At 39.1% G+C, this 21,331-nt stretch overlaps 2 protein-coding genes across 2 annotated transcripts; both read left to right on the forward strand.

Annotated features, from left to right (window-relative positions):
• The first annotated feature begins 4,131 nt into the window (after positions 1 to 4,131).
• LOC149077018 (uncharacterized) lies at positions 4,132 to 10,162 on the forward strand. Its single transcript, XM_089244750.1, has 3 exons — positions 4,132 to 4,202; positions 6,585 to 6,823; positions 9,142 to 10,162. Exons 2-3 carry the CDS (start codon positions 6,597 to 6,599, stop codon positions 9,617 to 9,619), a joined length of 705 nt encoding a protein of 234 aa, XP_089100876.1. The 5' UTR covers positions 4,132 to 4,202; positions 6,585 to 6,596; the 3' UTR covers positions 9,620 to 10,162.
• A 6,291-nt stretch (positions 10,163 to 16,453) lies between these two features.
• Positions 16,454 to 20,450, forward strand: LOC149077019 (uncharacterized). The gene is made up of 2 exons (XM_089244751.1): positions 16,454 to 16,592; positions 19,629 to 20,450. Exons 1-2 carry the CDS (start codon positions 16,581 to 16,583, stop codon positions 20,259 to 20,261), a joined length of 645 nt encoding a protein of 214 aa, XP_089100877.1. The 5' UTR covers positions 16,454 to 16,580; the 3' UTR covers positions 20,262 to 20,450.
• Positions 20,451 to 21,331: the final 881 nt, after the last annotated feature.

Consider the following 21,331-nt stretch of genomic DNA (forward strand, 5'->3'; position numbering starts at 1 on the left):
GCGTAATATCTAACGTAGCTAAAAGTAAAAATAAAAGAAATATTCAAAGTAATTCTATTTTATTGTTCAAGTGAAAACCGGGACAAACGGCACAGGGTGGAAAATAGCGAAAAACCGGGATATCTGGCCACTCTACACTTACATAAGGTTTTGATGTTGACATTGGTGGTTAAAGCGCTATTGGTGATTTTGTTTGACTTCAGCTACAAATCGCCGGCTGAAGCTTTACTAACATTTCGGACACAGAAGAGGTTCTAAGAAAGGTTAAGTTCTAGTCAGGTCGAAAGAAAGCATGTGCCCAGCCATACACTGTATACTCTATTGACAAAAATTTGAACTAACTTTTCTTTTTCTGTACCAAAAGAAATCCCTTTTCGTGAGACAAACTTTTTCGCAAACTACATTAAAATATACCAATTCCTTCAGTTTTTATGAACTTTCAAACTATTTATGATTTTATGGGACACCCTGTACTCAGAAATAGTTGCGGTGACTTGGTAATCGAATCATATGAATTTCCAGTTCGTAGATTCGTTGCGTAGTTGAATTTTTAATAAACACACGTCAATAAAATTGCCCGATCTTCCCTTTCAACTGGCTAATTACCTTTCTTCGCTTGTATCCTCTAGACTTATTATTATTTAGAGCAGTGGTTCTCAGCCTTTGGAAGCCTGCGGTCCGGTTGATTTCTTTTATGTGAGTGGAAATCCCGGTCATACGCACGCCTAATCGGGTATAAATGGGTAAAAATGAATCGGTTAACTATTCACGACCCGGTTTGACTAGTCTCGGGGCCCGGTACCGGGCTGCGGCCCGTTGGTTGAGAAACACTGATTTAGAGCAGTGATTCCGAACCTTTTTCGCCATCCCCCACCCAAGCATTTTGTAAAATTCTGATGCCTTTCCTTTCTTTGAAGGGACACACACGCAAAGGGGGAGACAAAGACAATCAAAATTGAAGAAAAAAAAACTGTACAGAGAGAAGTTAAAATACTTGAAAAAAGTCTTTAAATGCTGTCCCTCTCATTTTCTGTGAATTTTAAACGCCTTTTTCTACACTGCTCAAAACAATTAGGGGAGCAAGCAAAAAAGTGAAGAAAACTGTGCGAGACAGCCACGTATTGGTATGCAATGGATAGTACACGCGTATCAATGCGCAATACAGAAAAAAGACGTAAAAAAATTTGGAATTAAGCTTTAATTCTTTGAAAATATGGAAAAAACATGAAAAGATGATTTAGGGCAACAATTTGGTTACATGTAAACGATAAAAAAAAGTACTGTTTAGACATGATGCATGAGTTTTAATAGGGCGTGTGGTCTCCTCGAACAGCTAAGACTGCTGCACACCTGTTTGCCATGGATGCGATGAGGTTATCGATCAGACTTTGAGGAATACTGTTCCACTCCTCAAGAAGTGCAATCTGCAAGTCTCGGACAGTAACAGGCGGCCTTGGTCGCGCAGCAATGCGTCGTCCGAGCATGTTTGCTCGATTGGATTCAGGTCAGGAGAGCACGCTGGCCATTCCATACGCTGTATTGTTTTAGCTTCAAGCATGTTCTCCACCAGACGAGCTCTATGCGGTCGGGCATTATCATCCTGGAAAACAAAGGAATCTCCAATGGCTCCAGCGTAAGGGATGACATGAGGTCGCAGTATCTCGTCTGCATACCTTCGGGCCGTCAAAGTGTCATTCCGAATGATATGCAGGTCCGTACGTCCGCCTATGCTGATTCCACCACATACCATCCAACCAGCTCGTCTGTATTGTGACCTTTCACGAACGAATGCGGGGTTATTTCGAGTGCCCCTGTCCCTCCATACCAGAACACGTCGGGTGTCACACTCCAGACTGAATCGGGACTCGTCTGTAAACAGCACTTGGCTCCAATCATGTTGCTCCCAATCTCGATGTTCAGCAGCCCATCTTCTTCGGGCCGCACGGTGGCGTGGGGTCAACGGAATGCAGACCATTGGCCTACGTGCATAGAGCCCTCCCTCATGAAGCCGATTACGTACTGTTTGGCTGGACACCCTTCGTCCTGTTGCCAAGAGCAACCGTCTTTGCAGCTGCGTAGCATTCTCTGTTCTGTTTCGACGGGCTGTTAACCGTATATACCGGTCATCAGTTGCTGTAGTGGCGCGTGGCCGACCTTGCCCTGGTCGACGTCTAACATTTCCTGTTTCTTGGAATCGATTCCACAGCCTTGCAACAACACTTCTGGCGACTCCAACAGCGTCCGCGACACTACGTTGTGTTTGCCCGGATTCCAGTCTGCCTATAAAATGCCATGGATTCCGGTAAATCACGTTGTTGAGACATCCTCAAGTCACCTTGTCTCAAAAAAAAAATACTGCGCAATCGAATTTCACAGTTACGGCAGTAAAACAGACGTTTCTGCAACATCCCGATTTCTGCCCTTATCTCCTTTTTCTGGTTTTTGACGTCATGAACCTTGATTTGCATATGAAGTTTTCTTCTTCCGTTTCCTGCTAGGCTTTAAATTATGGATCATTCATTTTATGTTACTTATCGGTATACATCTTTGCGTAATTTTGTTAAAACCATGTGCTCCCCTAATTGTTTTGAGCAGTGTAGATTAAAAACTCAAAATTTCTTTGGAGAGATTCTCTGTGTTCCCCCGCAAACATCAAAAATTAGCCTGAGTAACCCCCTCCCACCGAAAGTACCTTTCCTCTGAAGGGATACCTTCTATCAAATATGAATTTTCATTAATTCTCAAATTACTCCCTTATCAAAGATGAATCCGTGACATACCCAATGGAACCTCTCGACAACGGGAAGTCCGCTAAAGAAGAGTGTCCGTTAATGGATAGCGAATGCACGGAGGCTCGTCGGCGTAGTTCAAAAAAAATGTCCGTTATCATTAGGTATCCGCTAAAGCGGGAGTGTTTGTTGAGGGAAGTTTTACTGTACTGTTTATTATTTGAAAAGGGAACTCGTATCCGCGTAGAGGTTGTCAAAAATCTATCGACCTGGGCAAAATAAAAGCCCGGGTTTTCAACTTTTCAGACAGTGAGGGCCAAAAAAAAATTCTATGAAACCTACTGGGGCCAATAAGTCTTAATGTGGTACCTCTATTCACACAGTCGTGTGTTAACAGGTGGGGGCCCAAGGGCTTCGAGTCAAATAGGGGAGCCCTATATTATTGGTTAATTTCAATTATTTTGAAATCATAAGATATGAATTTTTCCTTAATGTTAAAATTGTGCCCTTATCAAATATGAATTTTCATTAACTATTCTTAACTAACTTTCTCAAACTATTACCTTATCAAGTATGGATTTTCGTTAATTTCAAATTATTCGATTATCAAATATAAAATTTTCATAAATTCTCAAATTACTCCCTTCTCAAAGATGAATTTTCGTTAATTTCAAATTATTCCCTTATTAAATGTGAATTTTCATCAATTCTTAAATTATTCCCCTATCAAATATGAACTGTTCCTTTATTCTAAGAAATTATTTTTCCCACTGAATATGAATTTTTAATTCTTTGAGAAATTATTTTTTCAGTAAATATATAAATTTTCATAAATCCCGATTGCTCTGTGTAAAAAATCAAATTGCCCTCGTGAAGCAGGAAATTCAATAGAACCCTTAAAGTGTTGCAATATACTGGTCGGGAATTATTATAATAGCTAATTTTAATATCCCCAAAAATATCTCTCGTTATCTGTGACCGATAACGCGATGCAAAATGAAATTTTAACCTATGTCATAAAAATTACAGAAGGATCCATAACTGTACCCGGACCACACCATCTATAGCGGAAGACATCCGCGTGAAGCTCGTGACGTCACATCACCTCACCTATAGCTATAGCAGGGCGACGCCTGCGCCATCTTTACCCTTTTTTGCAGTATATCCTAAGGTGACTGTATAAGGATGTAATATAATTGTAATAATTATAAATATATAAGAGGCTATTTACAGTGGCTATAAGTAAGATGACCTTCTTCAGTGACGTCACGAGCTTCGCGCGGATGTCTTCTGCTATAGATGGTGTTGACCCGGATTGGTACTCAAACACAGAGATGACGTGGATGCAAAAAGGTTCTGGTCGTGACGTATTGAGTGGTCACGTGACAGACTTTGGTATCGTGCAAATTAGGATCTCTTTATATCTTCGGTCGTCTCCTCTGGTTCTCCACAAGCACTGTTTGTTAGAGCGAGGTAAGTTTGTTAAAAAAACCTTGTAGCGTGTAGGTTTTTGAAAAAACATTTGTTGATTACAAATTCTCCTCTTTCAATCGTTTGCATGTTATAGTCGTATATAAAATTCCAGTGTTGAATGCAGCTTGAAATCTAAAAATAGCCGCACAGTAATTCTAACATCTATCAGCAGCACAAAATACTTTAAAGCTGTTAGGTTTTAGCATAATTGGGGCTATTTAATAATTGTAATGTATCCGATGTGATGTGGTCAGTTTTCTGTTCATTTCGAACGAAATTTTAAATTTGTTCTTATGCTGCGTAGCTATTTGTTTTGGGAAATATGACCCGATTTTTTTGGCTTGGGTGATGTGTAATTTTCGTGCCAGCTTGCCGTATGGGGGTCATTCAAGTATTACGTCATCATCGATGGGGGGGGGGGGTCCGATTTGCTGACTTTTGATGACAAGGGTGGAGGGGGGGGGGTTTGGATAATGCTTACTTCATCAACCATCCTTTATGAAAATATGAGTTAGGATTCAGAGGGCCAGAGCTGATGACGAAATTTTGTTGACAACGGGGGGGGGGCTCAAAAATGGCTAAAAATTTGCTTACGTAATACTTGAACGGTCCCCATGGTGCCGGAAGTGTCATTAGGAAATGTACGTTATTTTCTTACTGTACGATTGTTTTTTTTTTTTCTCGGGTTTCCCCCTATTCCACAACTTTATTGCGTTAATCATGACGTGCAGTTTTCAACGCTTTTTCAACTGCGTTAATATAATTCTAATATAATTATAATCTTACTCTATATAAAATTCTATTATGTAGGTTTCTTTAGGGTATTTGACAGGTTGGGTTTTATGACCAGGTATGTTACATTCACTGAGCATAAGCCATATATGCTCATTCCATGGCCCTCGGCCATCTGATGTGCCCCGCGACTTCAAACCTAATTTTGTAAAAGGGAACTAAGAAACACGATTCCAGATCCCGTCAAGTTGCCCGGCGGTGCTTTCTGAAACCAATTGAAGTGGCCCGAATTAAAGTATGAAAACCGTAAGCATAAGCAAATATCATTATTTTGTGAAAATTTGTGTGACCAGGTTTTTAGGAGGAGTTCTCCCCCCCCCCCCCAACTTTTTATTCATTGAGGAGGAGGAGGAAAAATGACTTATCTATCCGAAATGTCTTTTCATTCCCTTAAATTTTAAATTTTTTATGCATTATTTTAATTTTACTTAAAGCTTACGAAATATATTTTCTTACTTACACACATACGTGTGTGTGTTACATGTGTGTTGCCTTCATTTGTTGGGAATATGAACAAAGAGGTAGACTTTGAAAGTAACTATTTCATATTTTTCGGTGAGATATATCGTTGATAATTTTTTTCCTTTTTAACAGCGCTTCTAAACAGATAATATATCTGTTTTTCTGAATTAATCGTACAGGTCTCGGCAAAAATCTTACTGTATATTTTGTCCGATGTTGACCTTATAGTAATATACAGGGTGTCCTGTAAGTGCCAGTGTGGCCTTTATCTCTTCAGCCGTCCGTCGTAGAAGTATAGTTTCATTTAAAAAGTGTTTAAAAGGTGTTCAAAAAATGTTCTGTACCAGTTTTGACAGTGAAAATACAGTGTGTAACAAAATAAAAAACTTATTTTTTTATATAGTACTCCTCTAACTTCTAATTTGAAAATTGTTGCCCTGTCTCTCCTGAGACCAACAAAAAAAAAGTTTCTACGCGCAATATTTGCTGAGATGTTCGAATTCAAAAAAATCTGAGAAAAGTTGGGAAAAAACAGCATAAACGAGGGAAAGGATTGTTGTCCGTTAGTGTTTTTGCCGTTCTTTCATAACTTTTCTCCCATTTTTGAATTCAAATATCTAGGCAAATATTGCACTTAGAAACATGGATTTTTTTTTTTCTGTTTTTCCTCAGGAGAGGCACGGCAACAACTTTTTAAGCTGTAAGTTAGAAGACATGGGAACCGTATAAAAATTAAATTTTTTTTTAATTTTGTGACACACCAGGTTTTCACTCTCAAAACTGGTATAGGGTAATTTTTGAACGCTTCTTGATCTTTTTTTTTTTTTTTTTAAATTACACCTCTAGGACGTACAGTTGATGAAATAAAGGCTGCATTAGCATTTATACAGGACACCTTGTATACAGTTCTCGTACTTCCCCCAAAATAATTCCAACCTTGATTTATATCGGTCATTCTTTATTTTCAAAGCCTATAATATTGTATAAAATATTTTTTCAATCGTGGATTTAGATATTTATGACTACTTTTCATCGATTTGTGATTTTTATCAAATAGATCAAAGTCAGATTGAACCTCACACACACACACAGATTGTCTATTCTATATAATCAAACTTGGATTTCTAGTTTGCTTCTAGGATGGCTGACACCCTCTTAGCCGGGAGTAACGAGGGAGGAATACCTACAGCATCAGGAACGGACCCCAAGGAAGTGTCCATGGATCCTGTACAGGTTACCGGCAGTAGAGCCGCATCGAAGCAGATAGTTACGGGGATGCAATCAACGGGTAGCAGTGAAACGGAAGTTTCAACTGACTCTGGATGCCCATTCCTAGAAGAAGAGCTTCCGCATGAGCCGCTTGGAAGGTGAGTACAGTCGTCCCTCGGTATTCGCGGGGATAACCACGAATACGGAAAATCCGCGAATAACGCAACATGAATTTTTTTTGTTTTTTTAGACATCTCGTTTAATCTGTTTTGTGGGGCGGAAGTAGAAAGAGACGTCCATTGATTTTCGCCAATGTTTTCTGAACGCCTATCATGTCTGTTAACCGTTTCCTCATTTCAGTTGATTTGTTAGAGTACGGTAACTTCCGACACGGTCCTGCCTCTCGGCAATGACTAAAATCGGCTTAATAAAGCCTGGGCAGTATTCAGTTTAAAAGAGAGTATATATGGTAACAAGGCTTTTTCTTTTCCAATTTTTTTACATGTGAGAAACATGCGTACCATGGATAGGGCTGTGTCTTTGAAACAATCCATTGCCGATATGAACTAACGAAGCCTTGCGCTATGTGTTGCTCATTATAAACTTATGTTTCACTTCATCTTGATCATCATGCAGTACCGCTTCGTTGCCGCCGCGGTGGTCAAGTGTTGATAGTGACGGACTCGCATCGCGAGGTCCGGGTTCGAACCCCACCGCCGCCGCCACAGTGGTGGTTGGTTGAAGTTGGTTTTCTGTGGTTCCCAACTTCGAGATGCGAATGCAAGCCGATCTCCCCATTAAAAAGTCTCGCCGCAGAGAGCAACTGGCCTACAACGGTGAAATCTTCAAACATTACACTTCACTCATAGTTCCAAAAATACGTGGCAGGTGGCAGCACTATACAAGCATTACTCAGAAACTAGTTTGACGTTAGGTTCACAACACGGACACGCATATCCCAACATGTACCAATTCGTTAGAAATTCCACAGAGGAATACGGACGAGGTACGTGTGTGTGGTTTAGTAATGGTAGTACCGCTTTGGTTTTAGAAGCAGTCTGCTCGATTATTCCCTACCCATCGATTTCTGAATTGCTGTTAATTCTCTCCCATTTCTTCTATATCCACGTCCTTGAAGCCTTCTCCATCCATCTGCTTCGCTACCGTGACAATCTTTCATGACCTTTTTGGCTGGTTCGGTAAAAACGGATGTGTTCTGGGGAAAATATTGGGGGAAAAAGGTTCTTAAAACACAAGATGACAGTCTCTATCTTTATAGCTTCCAGTTCTAGCAATGACACCTATGGCAACTGTGAAATTCATGCATGACTTTAACGGCCGTATTCACCGACAGAGTTTAACTGCAATCGCAGATTAAAGGATCAGAGATTGAAACGAATTGGTTAAATTTAGGATTCTAACCAATCCGTGTGGATCTATAATCCCTTAACCTGTGATTACAGTACTCTGTCGGTGAATACAGCCGTTAATCGATCAAAGTTTTAGTTGAGTTGATAGATTCGATTAATCTGATTAAAATTGTATTTAACATCCCCGAAAGTTAAGTTACAAACTTGATTTGATTGATGAAACCGATTATATGACTTAAATCCGTGGTTCTAGTGGTCCTGGGCTACTCTGGGGGGGGGGGGGCACAGGCGGAAAATATGATCAAGGGGGAGCTACGGGGGGGACAAAGAACTAAAGCATTCAAGTGAAATATGGCGGAGAAAATCTATTTTCAGAATCCGGCATCCATACAACCAGGCAATCCTAAACATAGGGCCCATATCAGCATGGCCCGGGACCGGGGCCTCGTATCCAAAGGGGGGGGGCTGCCTACATCATATCTGGCACTATGATTTTGGAATGTAAATATGTAAGTTACCTCCAGCTATATATGGAGCCCCAGAACGCTCCTTTGCCAGGAGACCATGATATTGGAATCGCCATGCATGACCCCTCCTCACTTGCCTCGCACGTGCCTTTTGAAATTGCATCTAGATGTACATGACTCGGGGTCCTTCAGGTCCCACGCCAAAGCTCCTGATTTTATTTTTATTTATTCGTTTGGTACAGTATCGCACTTGCATATTGCCGAAGGGTCCTAGGTAACCTAAAATAAGGGGGGCCTCGAGCTTTTTGTGTAGCCTACGATTCTTTTCATTATATCTGACCTCACACATGATCTTTGTAATTGTATATGAATGCACATACATAACTAGAGGGTCCTTTACGCCCCATGATATTATTTTTTTCTTGTAATTCAATTTTCTCCGGCACGACCACGTTTGGGGGCCCATGAGTTTTTATCGTGTAAGCGACAGAGCCTCGTCGTACTCGATCGCTTGTGTTCTGTCCTCTATGGCCTATGCCAACTGTGTGTGGTTTAGGGGGATTAAATTCATTAATGGCATTTTTTTGATTGAAATGTTGGACTTGATACTGAATTTTTTTTTTCCCCTATTTTTTTCAGGGAGCATCATCATAATCCTGTTTCGCATAGTATGATCACTTCATCGTCTGAACAAACGGAAGAGAAATCCGCCAGAAGAACGACTCGCAGCACTGATGTGTCCGCCAGTTCTTCGATGGCCAGAGTCAACGTCGACCATCAAACTGGTTTGGCCACTTACAGGATCGCCACGGTTCGAAAAGACTCTGACCAATCTCAATCTTTGCAACCTCGAGTAGCTGCTCCAGCTGGGAAAAGGCCCTCTTCCAGACCGGGCAATATTGTAGGCGTGCGCAAATGCAACTGTTGCGTTATCTTTGCATTACTCCTCCTATTATTGTTGGCTCTGGGTGCACTGGTATCGTGTACGAATCGTTTCGGATTCAAAACGGAGTTTCCTGAAGTTTTTTGTTGGGTCGCTCCTATTGGGATAATTATATTCATAATAGCGATATTTCTGTATTTGAGCAGAATGCGAAGCGGAAGAGTCCAAAACTGAATATTTTTCGAACTGACTGTTTTCATCAAGCTCTTTTATCGAGGTTCTTTTTTTGATAAGGAATAAAGTCTGAATTTTTACCAAAAAAATTGCTATCTTGTTCCACTTATAAATTTATTTTCAAAATTTTTTTAATCTCTAATATAGATTGATATAGTATTATGGGCCTTATGTAAAATAAAGTCGGAGGGGACGTGAAATATAGGGTGTCCATAAATTTGTAAATAGTCAAATGCATAAAAATTGAAGAAATATCAATAATTGGATTGATATATTTCAATCCCAGCCTTATTCCGTCATCACGTTATAATAATGTGATGAAAATTCTTTTATAAAAATTGAGAAATTAAACGAATAAGCATGTCAGTTACATTCGAGCGAATGTAAACTTATTAGTTGCATTTTCAATTTTGTAATATGTCTTTTATCAAATTTATACAGTGTAATGCCGGCCTTACAGTGGAATATATCTTCTAAGAGGTTTTTTAAGCATATCAGTGGCACAACATTTACATAAAGTACATTGAATGTTTCTAAAATGTCAAGTTTTTCTCTTTCCTTTTTCTTTCATAAATTTAGAACGTCCCGAAAGTTTCAAAAAATTAGTCATCTGACTTAAAACGGATTATTACATGAATGTTTTCACGCAGATTTACATCAACCCGATCGAATAAGTATTGTATGGAGAGAAACGCGAGCGACGTCACTCTCTGCTGCTCGTACGAAAGCCTGGATTATCAAGTGGAGATGAAGTTCGGAAAGAAAATTCGTAATTCCCCTGTGGGGACTCAAATCTTCAACCTCTCACTGTCCGGGTGAGTGCTCTACCGTTGAGCTACGGAGGACAGGTGTGTTCTTTCCTTAGAGAATATGTGAACGAGACTGCGCAGGACAGCCTCCTAGCTCAACTAATACCTCTTACGACGTAAGCTCCCAGATGGCGACATGCAGTGAGAGGTTGTGGTTTTTAGTTTCCCCCACCGAGGAATGTGAATTTTCTTTCCGAACTTCATCTTCACCACCACTTGGTTATCCAGGCTTTCGTACTTCGGAAGTGTTGTATGTCTTTCCTGGTATGTAAACCTAGAATAATTCAATCTTCGTATTACGAGTAGAAAAACGGGACATTTCTGTAAACGCAAAATTGCATTTGCTTGGACAGTATGAAACGCGCTGATATCATATGAATATACATTGTACCATGGCCATCTTTGACCTTAGTAGTAGGTTTTACTCTAGTTTTACTTTAGCTCTACCAACATTTCCAATTCTTGACCATGGATTTTATGCATCAAGACAGTAAAACTGGTAAACAAAATTTTCAACTTTTTATATAACACACATTTTGTGTTTTTTCCTGTATGCAAGATAGTCATTTTTTGCAGTACAAATTCACTATGAAAAACTTACACATTTTGAACATGCAGATGATTGGCCTAGTTTTAATAACAAATTATAATACATTTATTAAGATAGTTTTTACCATATTCATACGTCGTTATATATGAAATAGCAAAAAAAAATTTTCTTCGTGCACATACATATACTATCCATAGAATGCTATGGATAGTATATGTGCGTCTATACACATCTATAAATGCGCAAAACGAAATTTATTTATTAGTACTGTATTTACATAACTTATAAAGGCTAAAACAACTCGTGTATATAAGCAGCAAAATACCGAGTAATGATCACACCCGACTTGAATGCACTAATCTTTTCAATATATTTATAATCATGCTTCAGCGTTAGTTTAACTCATTAACGAAAAGCTTCTGTACGACGTGGTTGTTGAAATGTTTTGTCTATCTTGCTTGGATTTCAAGATAACACAAAATTTCCTAAATTTTCCACCAGGTGGTGTTTAACCTTTCGTATCATTTGGCGCGTACTCGTATTGCTATACCACTACGCTACTTTCCTGATTCCGTCTGCCGTATTTCACCAGTTATTGAAGATTGATGTGAATGTTTTCCAATGTTCTTTATTTCTCTCACATATTTTTACCCGTTTTTGCTCCCGAGCATCCCAAAAGGATTCTTAGAGGTAGAAAATTACTTTAAGAGGCTACGCATATGTCACTATACGGAGATCTTTAAATCGTCATAAGTTTTAAATGGATCAAGATAGAGAGATGGAAGAACTCTTGGATGGGTATACTAAACCAGACATGCGCTACAGGTATGCCGAACAACCGAAATACCGAAATTTTCCACCACCTGGTGGAAAATTCTCAAACTTTTTCATTTTGTCTTGACAAATCAACGGGTTTTGGACAAAATTACAGCAAATTTTGTGAAATTGTATTCAATGAGATAATAGTACATAAATCTTACTCAGAATGTGCACACTGCTGGCCAAAATTTTCGTCATTCAATACCTTAAATTTTTAAGTTCATCCCAATTTTAAAGTTCTAAAGTACTACTGTTACTTTCAACCATCTATGTCTCTACCAATTTTCATCAAATTTTACGGAATGAATTTCTTTCGATAAAAAATTAAAAGTAGCAAGTTGGTCAAATTTACATTTTTTCGGTAAATCGCATTAAGATTTTTGATTTTCACATTTCTTCAAACTATAATTTTAAAGACATAAGACATAATAGCAACTGAATTAAAGCTGATAATTTCCCATGTGTAACTTTCACTCTGAAATGCTCCGTAGAATTTTATTACACATCGGGACACTCTCTAAAACTCTTCCCGTTCAAGAGCGAGCCATCTCAGCCTTGAGTAGATATGTAGAAATACATTCAAACTCCCTTTCTGTTCCCTTCGAACCACCTCAGAAACTCCCTTCGTCGAGACGTTTTATTGATGACCCTATAAACAGGAATTGATTTTTTTCTTTACCTAAGCATTTTTTTCCCCCTTGCCACGGTTTGACTAATTTAAAATGTGTAATGATTGAATAATTGTACCGTTGTGTAGGACTGCTACTTTATATATCATTCAAATAACTATTAGCGAGCGGATCATGTAATGTAAGAATTCGCAATTTGGGTTGTTCAGCAATTTGTAGACGCTATAGACGACGAACTGATCCTTTTTGAACCGTTCGAAGAACTGGACACCGGGGAGTAGGTTTCCCCCAACGAACACAAAAGAAAGAAAAAGAACACAAAAAGTTCATATATCCAAGAACGGAATAGAACTGCTTCGGGGGGGGGGGGGGTCTTACGTTACATGTTCTGCTCGTCAATGTATTCGCGCGTCTCAATGTGCACCCTGCTTTAGGATGTAAATCGCACCCTGGTACACCAATTTGTTTATTTTTTACATTTTTTTTCTAATCCGTCTAAATCTATGGGACAGCCTGTATTCACATGATGGTAGTTTTGCATAAATTAATTAATAATTTAAAAAATCACAAAATTTAACATTTAAATTCGATTGAGAAATCGATCAAATCAATATGCAATTATCACAAAAATGAGAAACTTTGCCTGGTTTTAATTTATACAAAAATTCCCACGTTTTTAAGACAAATAAATTCAATTGGTCGATCATTATTCCTCGTTAATGATGGAAGTAAGGGTATCAATAATTACGAATAGGCAGTTTAGCTACGTAGAGGGGTCTTAGAACATCACCTTGAACGGGAACCCGCTTTCCCGTGATGGTACGCGATTAGACTCCAAGAAATTTTATGACTCGCCAGTTTTTTAAACGAGTGAGAAGAACCCTTTTGCTAACAAAAAGATCTCGAGAAAAGACATTTTATAACGCATGGGTTCCCTCACTGTGTAATTAAGGAAAAGGTCCTTGTGAGTTGAAAAACTCATATACCGTCAAACCTCGTTAATGAGTCACTCTTGGGAGAACAAAAAATATGATTTGGTAAGTGGAGTGACTCGTTAAACGGAGTAAGCCATAGCTGTGCCAATTCCTGCCTGAGGACAATTGGGTCTTCCAAAAAGTGGCCCGGTAAGCGGAGTGACGTGTTAACCGGGTGACGCACTAACGAGGTTTGACTGTAAATCCACAAATAATCTATACAGAGTGTGGTCGTAAAATAACTTCGATGATATACGTTTGTTTTTGCGGCCACTAGATGCCAAAAAATGCGAATGAATTTCTAGATACAGGTGTTTAAAAGAATACTCTCAACAGTGAAGAAAAAATAAGACCCTAGCTAAAGTTGCGGTTACATTTTCAAAACATTGAAATGGCAACTTTCACTCTTATGCAGTAGGCCTAATGAGTGATCGGCAGTGAAAAAAAAACATAAATGACCTTGGAACGGTACCTGTAGTACCATAAACGCCGGCGTAGAAGGGAAAGATCTCGCCAAGGCATTGGTGCGCTAACCTCTCGGTGGGAAACTTCATGCGGCAGTAATATGATCTGCGTTATTTTTACGTTCTTAGTCTGCGTCTTGGGTCGGTGTTTATGTTGCTGCAGGTAGCATTTCAACGCCATTTACTGGTTTTTACTGCGCTGGTCATTTTGCAAAGAATAAAAGTCAGTGTTGTCATTTTGAATTCTTGGAAATTTTGTTGCTTTGACCGTAACCGTGAAAGGTAGGTTTTTGTTTCTTTTATCATGCTTGAGCGCACACTCTAAAACAACTATATTTCGAATTTCATTCACATTTGATAATTTTTGCGGCCGCTAGGAGCGCATTTACCGGCATAGTTATTTTATGACCACCCCGTACATGAAATTAATTTTCTGTGCGTGTGTTCTATAGACGAATCTAAAATTTCAGATCGATCTCCGTCAAAGTTTGCATATACAGTCGGCGCCACTTATCAGGATCACGGAGAATGTTATCATTCGGGTATTGCTATCACTTTTGCAAGGAACGTAACGGATCGATATCATAACATGGGAAAAAATTCATTCGTAGTTACCGGGACTTCGGATAATATTATCTTTTTTCACCCCGTCGAAGGTTTTTTTTTGCGCATTCTGAAGCTAAGGTTTAACAAAATTCAATTTTTTTCCCTTTAAGTTACCGTTATCAGGATGCAAGACTATGTTGGAGGCTAGAAGGTGTTCTCTCTCTGCGCACCATTTTTTGACAAACATTTCTGCACTTGATGTCGCAATCAGTCCATAGTACCATGCACGTGTGGAGCTGCTTTTGCAATGACCTTCCTATACTGAAGGCGAGTGTATGGGAAAAAAACACTTTCCTTCAGTTCTTGATCAGTTTCGTCCAGTTGGCCCGATTCGAATTTCTTTTCCGAGTCTTTCTCAAGGGAATGTATGAAACGCATTGTACACTTCTAAAAATACCGTAATTTTTATGACAAAGATTAGACGGTTCCATTCTAACGCCCCACAATGGGTGATTAACATAAATGCCAAATTTTAGCATGGATGGGGAAAATAGTGATTCCGTTATAAAATAGAATTAAAAAAATGGAAATGAGAGAGCGCATTTTGCAACAAATTATGTAGGAAAGAAAAACAGTTGTCCCATTTTACCAATACACATTTACCACACATACCGTTTGGTCGAACGGGAATTTTCTCGTATATAGTTATCATTCGGTTATTGTTATCAGAAACCCCGAGTCCTGATGTGATCCAATGAGCGGCATGGACTGCATTGGACCCGACTTGATCGATAGGCTACTATACTACACTTTGATCATAAAAGTTTGATCACTTTGCCAAAAAAGCCGAGAAGCGTTAGGCTACTATATAAGATCGTCGGAACAGGGCAAATGCCCGAAAAATTGTCGAGCAAACAATGGTTCATGAAACCTTGACTTTTTGGATGTTTGGATGTTCACATTGGCTACCGTGGTTCCCAAACAATGCGTTCCAAACATGTTTATCCCTTCATAATGCAATAGATAAAGAAAACTGGATGAATGAAGAGATATTGGCGTTTCGGGGAAGGAAAATTCAACTCTGCCCTTACGGGGGACTTCAACCCAGGTCTCTTTTTCGTCGCATGAGTGCTCTACCAACTAAGCTATGAAGACAGATAAAATCCCCCCCCCCCGGAGCGTATGTATATGCTGAAATGCTCCGTACAATGGACGACGTCAGCATTCTGCTAATAGCTCGCAAATAACATCAGGGCCATCAGATGGCGACGTATATGTAGAAAGATTAGATCTGCCAGATTCAATCTGTCTTCATGGCTTAGTTGGTAGAGCACTCGTCCGGCGAACGTGAGACAGGGGGTTCGAGTCCCCGTAAGGGACCATTCAAGTATTACGTAAGCAGATTTTAACCCATTTTTGACCCCCCTCCCCCTTGTCAGCAAAAGTCAGCAAAACACTGACCCCCCCCCCCCCCCACTGTCAGCAAAATTTCGTCAGCAGCTTAGAATATTTCATATCTTCAAAAAGGGGTGGTTGATAACGTAAGCAACCTTCAAACCCCCCTTGTCATCAAAAGTCAGCAAATCCGAAACCCCCTCCCCCCCCCCCCTTCGATGCTGACGTAATACTTGAATGACCCCTAAGGGCAGAGATGAACTTTCCTTTTCCGAAACACCGATATCGCTTCATTCATCCAGTTTTCCGAATCCGTTGTACTAACGGGGGAGAGTCACTTTTCAATGTTCCCAGTGTATGGACAAAATCCGGACAGCACCAAGTAATTTTGTTAATTTATTATAAGGTTAGGTATTATTTAATTTTATAGTCAAATTTTAAATTTGCAACATCAGTTGTGTTATCAGTTTGTTATTGTAAAATATCTTTAAAATAAGCGTGTTTTCATCACCGACAGTATATCTGTAACAATTTTTGTCCAGAAAGTTGATAACGCGAAGGAAAAGGGAGTTGATGAAATATGCAAATCATTCTCATCATCGATTCATAGGTGGAGCTGTTGTCAAATAGTTGGCAGTAAGCAGTGCACATTTTCCACGAATCGTGAAATTGGATTGCTTATTTATGTTGGGATTTAGTTAAATGAATTCATGTCTGATTCTCTGAGACTTTAGTTTCATTATTTTTTTTTAGATTGTAGCTTCATTTAATTTCCATGGAAGTTTCTGTAAGTTTTTATATATTTAATTCTTTTTAAATAGACGTTGAAATCATTTTGGAAGAGCATATTTCGAGTCTTCGAAAACTCTTATTTATGGGTATTTTTAAGGTTTTAGTAGTATATGAACAAAACTCTTAAAATGATATCAAAGCCTTAATTTCAAACAATAGAGAACTCTTCGTTCCAACGATATATACAGGGTCCTTTATCCAGGAAAGCCTGTTCTATAGTAAATTTCTTTTTCAATTCTGCGCTATTACAGTTTGCCTGCTTTCCTTCATTAGAGGGTCCCTTGAAAGTAAAACTTATACCTCGGTATAACGTCATCCGTGGAGAACGAATAAAAATGACTTCAAAAGCGGGATGACTTAAACAGCGAGTTGGTCTTGTTAACAGACGTTCAAAAACTGTTATAATCGGGGTGACGTGAGATTTAGAGGTCTTGCTGTATTCTGTAGTTTAGATCGAAATAATCGAGGTCCAAATCGAAAGGTTTAATGAGGATCACGTTGCATATTCGGCCAATTCAAATTTTTTCAGGATTTCTGAAAAAAATGCAATGCACCTTCTCTCCCACGTAGGCGCTCCAGTCTCGTATATACTGGACGACCGGCAACTTTCAGTACCGATCCCCTAATGTTTTCTTGATATTGGCGCCTCTGTTGAATATTTTAGAGCAGACGTTTCAACTTGTTTCTAGTCACGAGCACTACCTTTTACCCAAGACCAAAAGAGCACCCTTACGGCAAGTGACAATACGAATGCATGGAATCTGTGATTTGAATGCAATTTGTACAAAGTGTTAGCTGGAACCTTGATAGAGTGCTCACGAGCAACGGGTTTAAGATGTCTATTTCACGGCCGTATTCACCGACAGGTAAACTGTAATCGCAGATAAAAGGATTAGAGATCGAAACGGATTGGTTAAATTCGTGATTTTTAACCAGTCTTTGTCGATCTCTAATCCTTCAACGTGCGATTGTAGTTGACGGCCGTATTCACTGTGGGGGTTTAAGTGAGGTACCCTATTCGTCCTTGTCAAGCTATCCGGACGCATGATACAACAAACGGCGACATGACCGTAGAAAACGATTGCTACCGCAGGGTGCAATCTCGGTCCTGTACCGAGGGTGCACCAAGCCCGCGGCCCAGATATCACTAATTTCTGTGAGTCGAAGATCAGGTGAAACACGACCAATGGAAAATTAATGAGGAAAAATTAGATGGCTAACCGCTCACGGTCCTGTGGGAATATCGGGACCGTGCGGTTGAGAATCTGTCAGACTTGCTGTATCCGACAGTACCTTACTCTAGCTTAACGCCTCGTAGGTGCGTACTCCCCAATAAAATTTATCATGTAATATCTTCACACTCCTTATTTTGCGTAATCTATGATAGATGGTATTATACCTGGTAGGGGCGTGGTCCTTTGCCAGTCTAAGTTGATTTTGCTGTATCCATTGTATTTTCCTAGTACAAAAATGGCGCCAGAAAATTTTAAATATTTTCTATTATACCATATTAGTCATTTGCTTAGCAAACTATTTATTTTTTCCGAATTCGCATAGATATGATGCTATCAGCTGAGCCCCACTCATTGAGTACCAAAGCGTATTAAAGACGCTTTGGTGAGTACTCTTGTTCCACCACTCAAGAAATTTCATAATGAATTTCAATATGTTGTGGTCCCTATAATTGAAATGTGGAATCGGACTAATTACAAGAGGAATGGAATACGCATTCCTACGCCTTCTAATAAAATGAATTCAAGCCAGAGATGTTTAAGGCTAATTATTGAAGTTTTTAATTCTTTTGAACACTGAAAATTTTTTTCTGTAGAAAATGAATGAAATTATGAAATGAAATTTATACTTTACATCTGCCTTTCATGCATATTTATGTATATCGTTAAAGGGGAAAATTTTAGTTTAAAATTACTGTTAAACTTTTATAAACTTTCGAGTTTGAGTTCTTTGATCACCTGCTTATCTCTTCGTTGAGTTAATGGCGGGTCATGTTCTGGTTAGGAGGATTTTATAAAATACAATTTTATATAAGCGAGCATTTGTAAGATGGATAAACGAAATAAATACTGCTAACGTTATATTATATGCACGTAAATACATTATATGAACAGAAACATTGGATGCGCTCAAACTGTATACGATAACCTGGTTTATATAACTATTTCCAGGTCCCTACAGTATCATTGGACAGGTTTTACTATATTTCACGGAAATATACATGTTGGATTTCTTGAGCATGCCATTAAAAACTTGTGTTCATTGTGCCGACAACTGCCATAGCAACATGGTGTCAGATATACCGTAAGCCCGATATAACGAGTACTGTTTACAAGGAGAATCTCGCTACAACGAGTGATTGTCAAATGGCTAATGTTAAAAATACAAAATATTTCGTTATAGCGAATTGAAAATAAGGCATTCGCACTATAACGTCAATTCTCAATGCGTTTTTCACCTCTTCAATAATTGAAAGACCCTTATGGCACGTGCTCATCGTACAAATTACTGAGCGACTTTTAACGAAAAATAGCCGCAAATAAGTCATTTTCTTAGCTCTTCCTTTAGCGCCCCCCCCCCCAATACACATTGGATAAGGGACTAGTCGACCAAATCGCTTTGATAAATGAGATTCCGTTCAAAAAATGTCTTGAAGATTTATTTTTGGTCTCGATTAAATGACACTAATTCTGTTCGTTGATACTAGAATGAAATGATCAATCGGTTAGCACGTCACTCCGCTTACCGGATTTTGGAAGTCCCTATTATCTTCAGGCAGGAAATGGCACAGCTATGGCTTACTCCGTTTAATGAGTCACTCCGCATATCGTCATATTTTTGCTCTCCCAAGAGACTCATTAACGAGGTTTGACTGATAAGTTTAATAAATTTCTTTTAAGTTTCTCATTTTTACCGGTGATTTATGCATAATACCCAAGCATGTATTTTATGGTAAATGTGATACGTCACTGAATTGGTCTGTGCACGCCGTATCTTGATTCTTTGTCCTGTATTTCAGAATACCTCTCCGTCCTTGATGGACCGCCAAGAGCCGAAGAAGTTCTTCAGAGTGCTCGACAGAAGGCCGATGCCTCAGACATCAAAACAGAGTATCGTCGGCTTCACAAGTGAAATATTCGGAGTCCTTCTGAACGTGTTCACAATATCTCTCGTGCTGATGTCCTATTTCTTCGTGAGGTCCTGCTACGAATTCACGAGGAATCTCAAAAAAGCATTCTGGTTCTATCCTGACCGAGTGAGCCGGTGCCCGACATTCACAAGTTACTACAACAAGGTTTTGATTCACTTGGAGGAACGCAAGAAGAAAGCGTCGGAAAGCTTCGTCTACCACCAGGTGACGACGACATCCAACGACGTCGACTACGTTACTGAGGAGGAAGTCGAGCGACTGCAAGAAGAGCTTCACGAGCAGATTTCAGAGGGCAGCGGTTCGACAACCCCGTTGTTGCCAGAAACTCCGACGGTCATTATAGCGGAGGTCCACACCCAGGACACTCCAGAAAACAGCGATAACGAGTCTCCGCGGTCCGTGAGATTTCGTGATCAATCGGAAGGGAACGGAGAAAAAACGCGAAAATCTCTTGCTGAGGAACTTGATGACGAGACTGAAGATGAAGTCGCTTCTGAGTAAGAAACCGGAGTCGTCTAATGAACGCAAGATTTACGAATCTCCACCAGGTGATTCCGGATGTTCGCTAGTCCGCTTACCCATATTTAAGAACATTCTGGCAAAATCTCGTTCCAATTATACTGTCTTTTACAAGAAATAACCTTCGAAGTTTTTCCAAAATCTAATAAATTTTATGAATTTCATTTTTAATCGTGTTTTTGTGAATTTTCCATTTTCCCCGATTGATAACTGTTCAACACTGATTTTGTTCTCAAATATTTCAGTGATTTTTAGGGTGCTTTTCCGAATCTAGCAATAGTTTTGATAATGGGAAAATTAAATTTTTTTTTTTAATGGTACAGTGAAACCTTCCCTAACGGACACTCCTCTGATCCCCGGTCCCATGGAATACTGCTTTAATGTTTCACTCCCCGTTAGTAGACAGTAAAATCAGCAAACTGTTTTTCCAAACTCTAATCTGTTCTTGATCATAAATTAACAAATTAATCATATTAAACTAAGACTGTTTGATCCCAAGCTTGTGTTGGTAAATATGATAAATCGTCAATTATTTAACGGAACATTACCATTCGAATTCACCATCCTGGACTATGGTTATGTGTTGGGTTTTTTTGTTCATACTGTGAAGAAAGCCAGCATTACAAGACAAACATTTATTAATGACATTATCAACCTCTTTCACACTAAATTTAACTTTACAATAAAAGTTTTTGTAGTATTGTACGTTACGTATCGTGTACGGGGGTAAAAATAATTGGTTATAACTTTTCCCACCTTTTATCTTCATTAAACCATTCTCTTATCAAATCGTCCAGTTTTGAAAATTATGCATAATCGCTGTTAAGGTGAATACTGAAATATAATCGAACTTTATCGAGACGATTAGTCGCTGTGCATAATCACCGGAGATTTTCTTTTAGCGCACAGTAACATTTTAAACGTATAGGGACTAATTACCGAAGCAAAAGTCGTATAAACGAGGTTCTCAATTGTCCCTCCCAGTTAGTGGACAATTTTTGGTCCCATGTATGTCTGTTATTGAGAGGCTCTACTGTAATACTACTAGGTGT

Source organism: Pholcus phalangioides, unplaced genomic scaffold, assembly GCF_987345545.1.
Source record: "Pholcus phalangioides strain wild (caught in Gottingen) unplaced genomic scaffold, Ppha-v1.0 ptg000015l_1, whole genome shotgun sequence".
NCBI classification, from domain to species: domain Eukaryota; kingdom Metazoa; phylum Arthropoda; class Arachnida; order Araneae; family Pholcidae; genus Pholcus; species Pholcus phalangioides.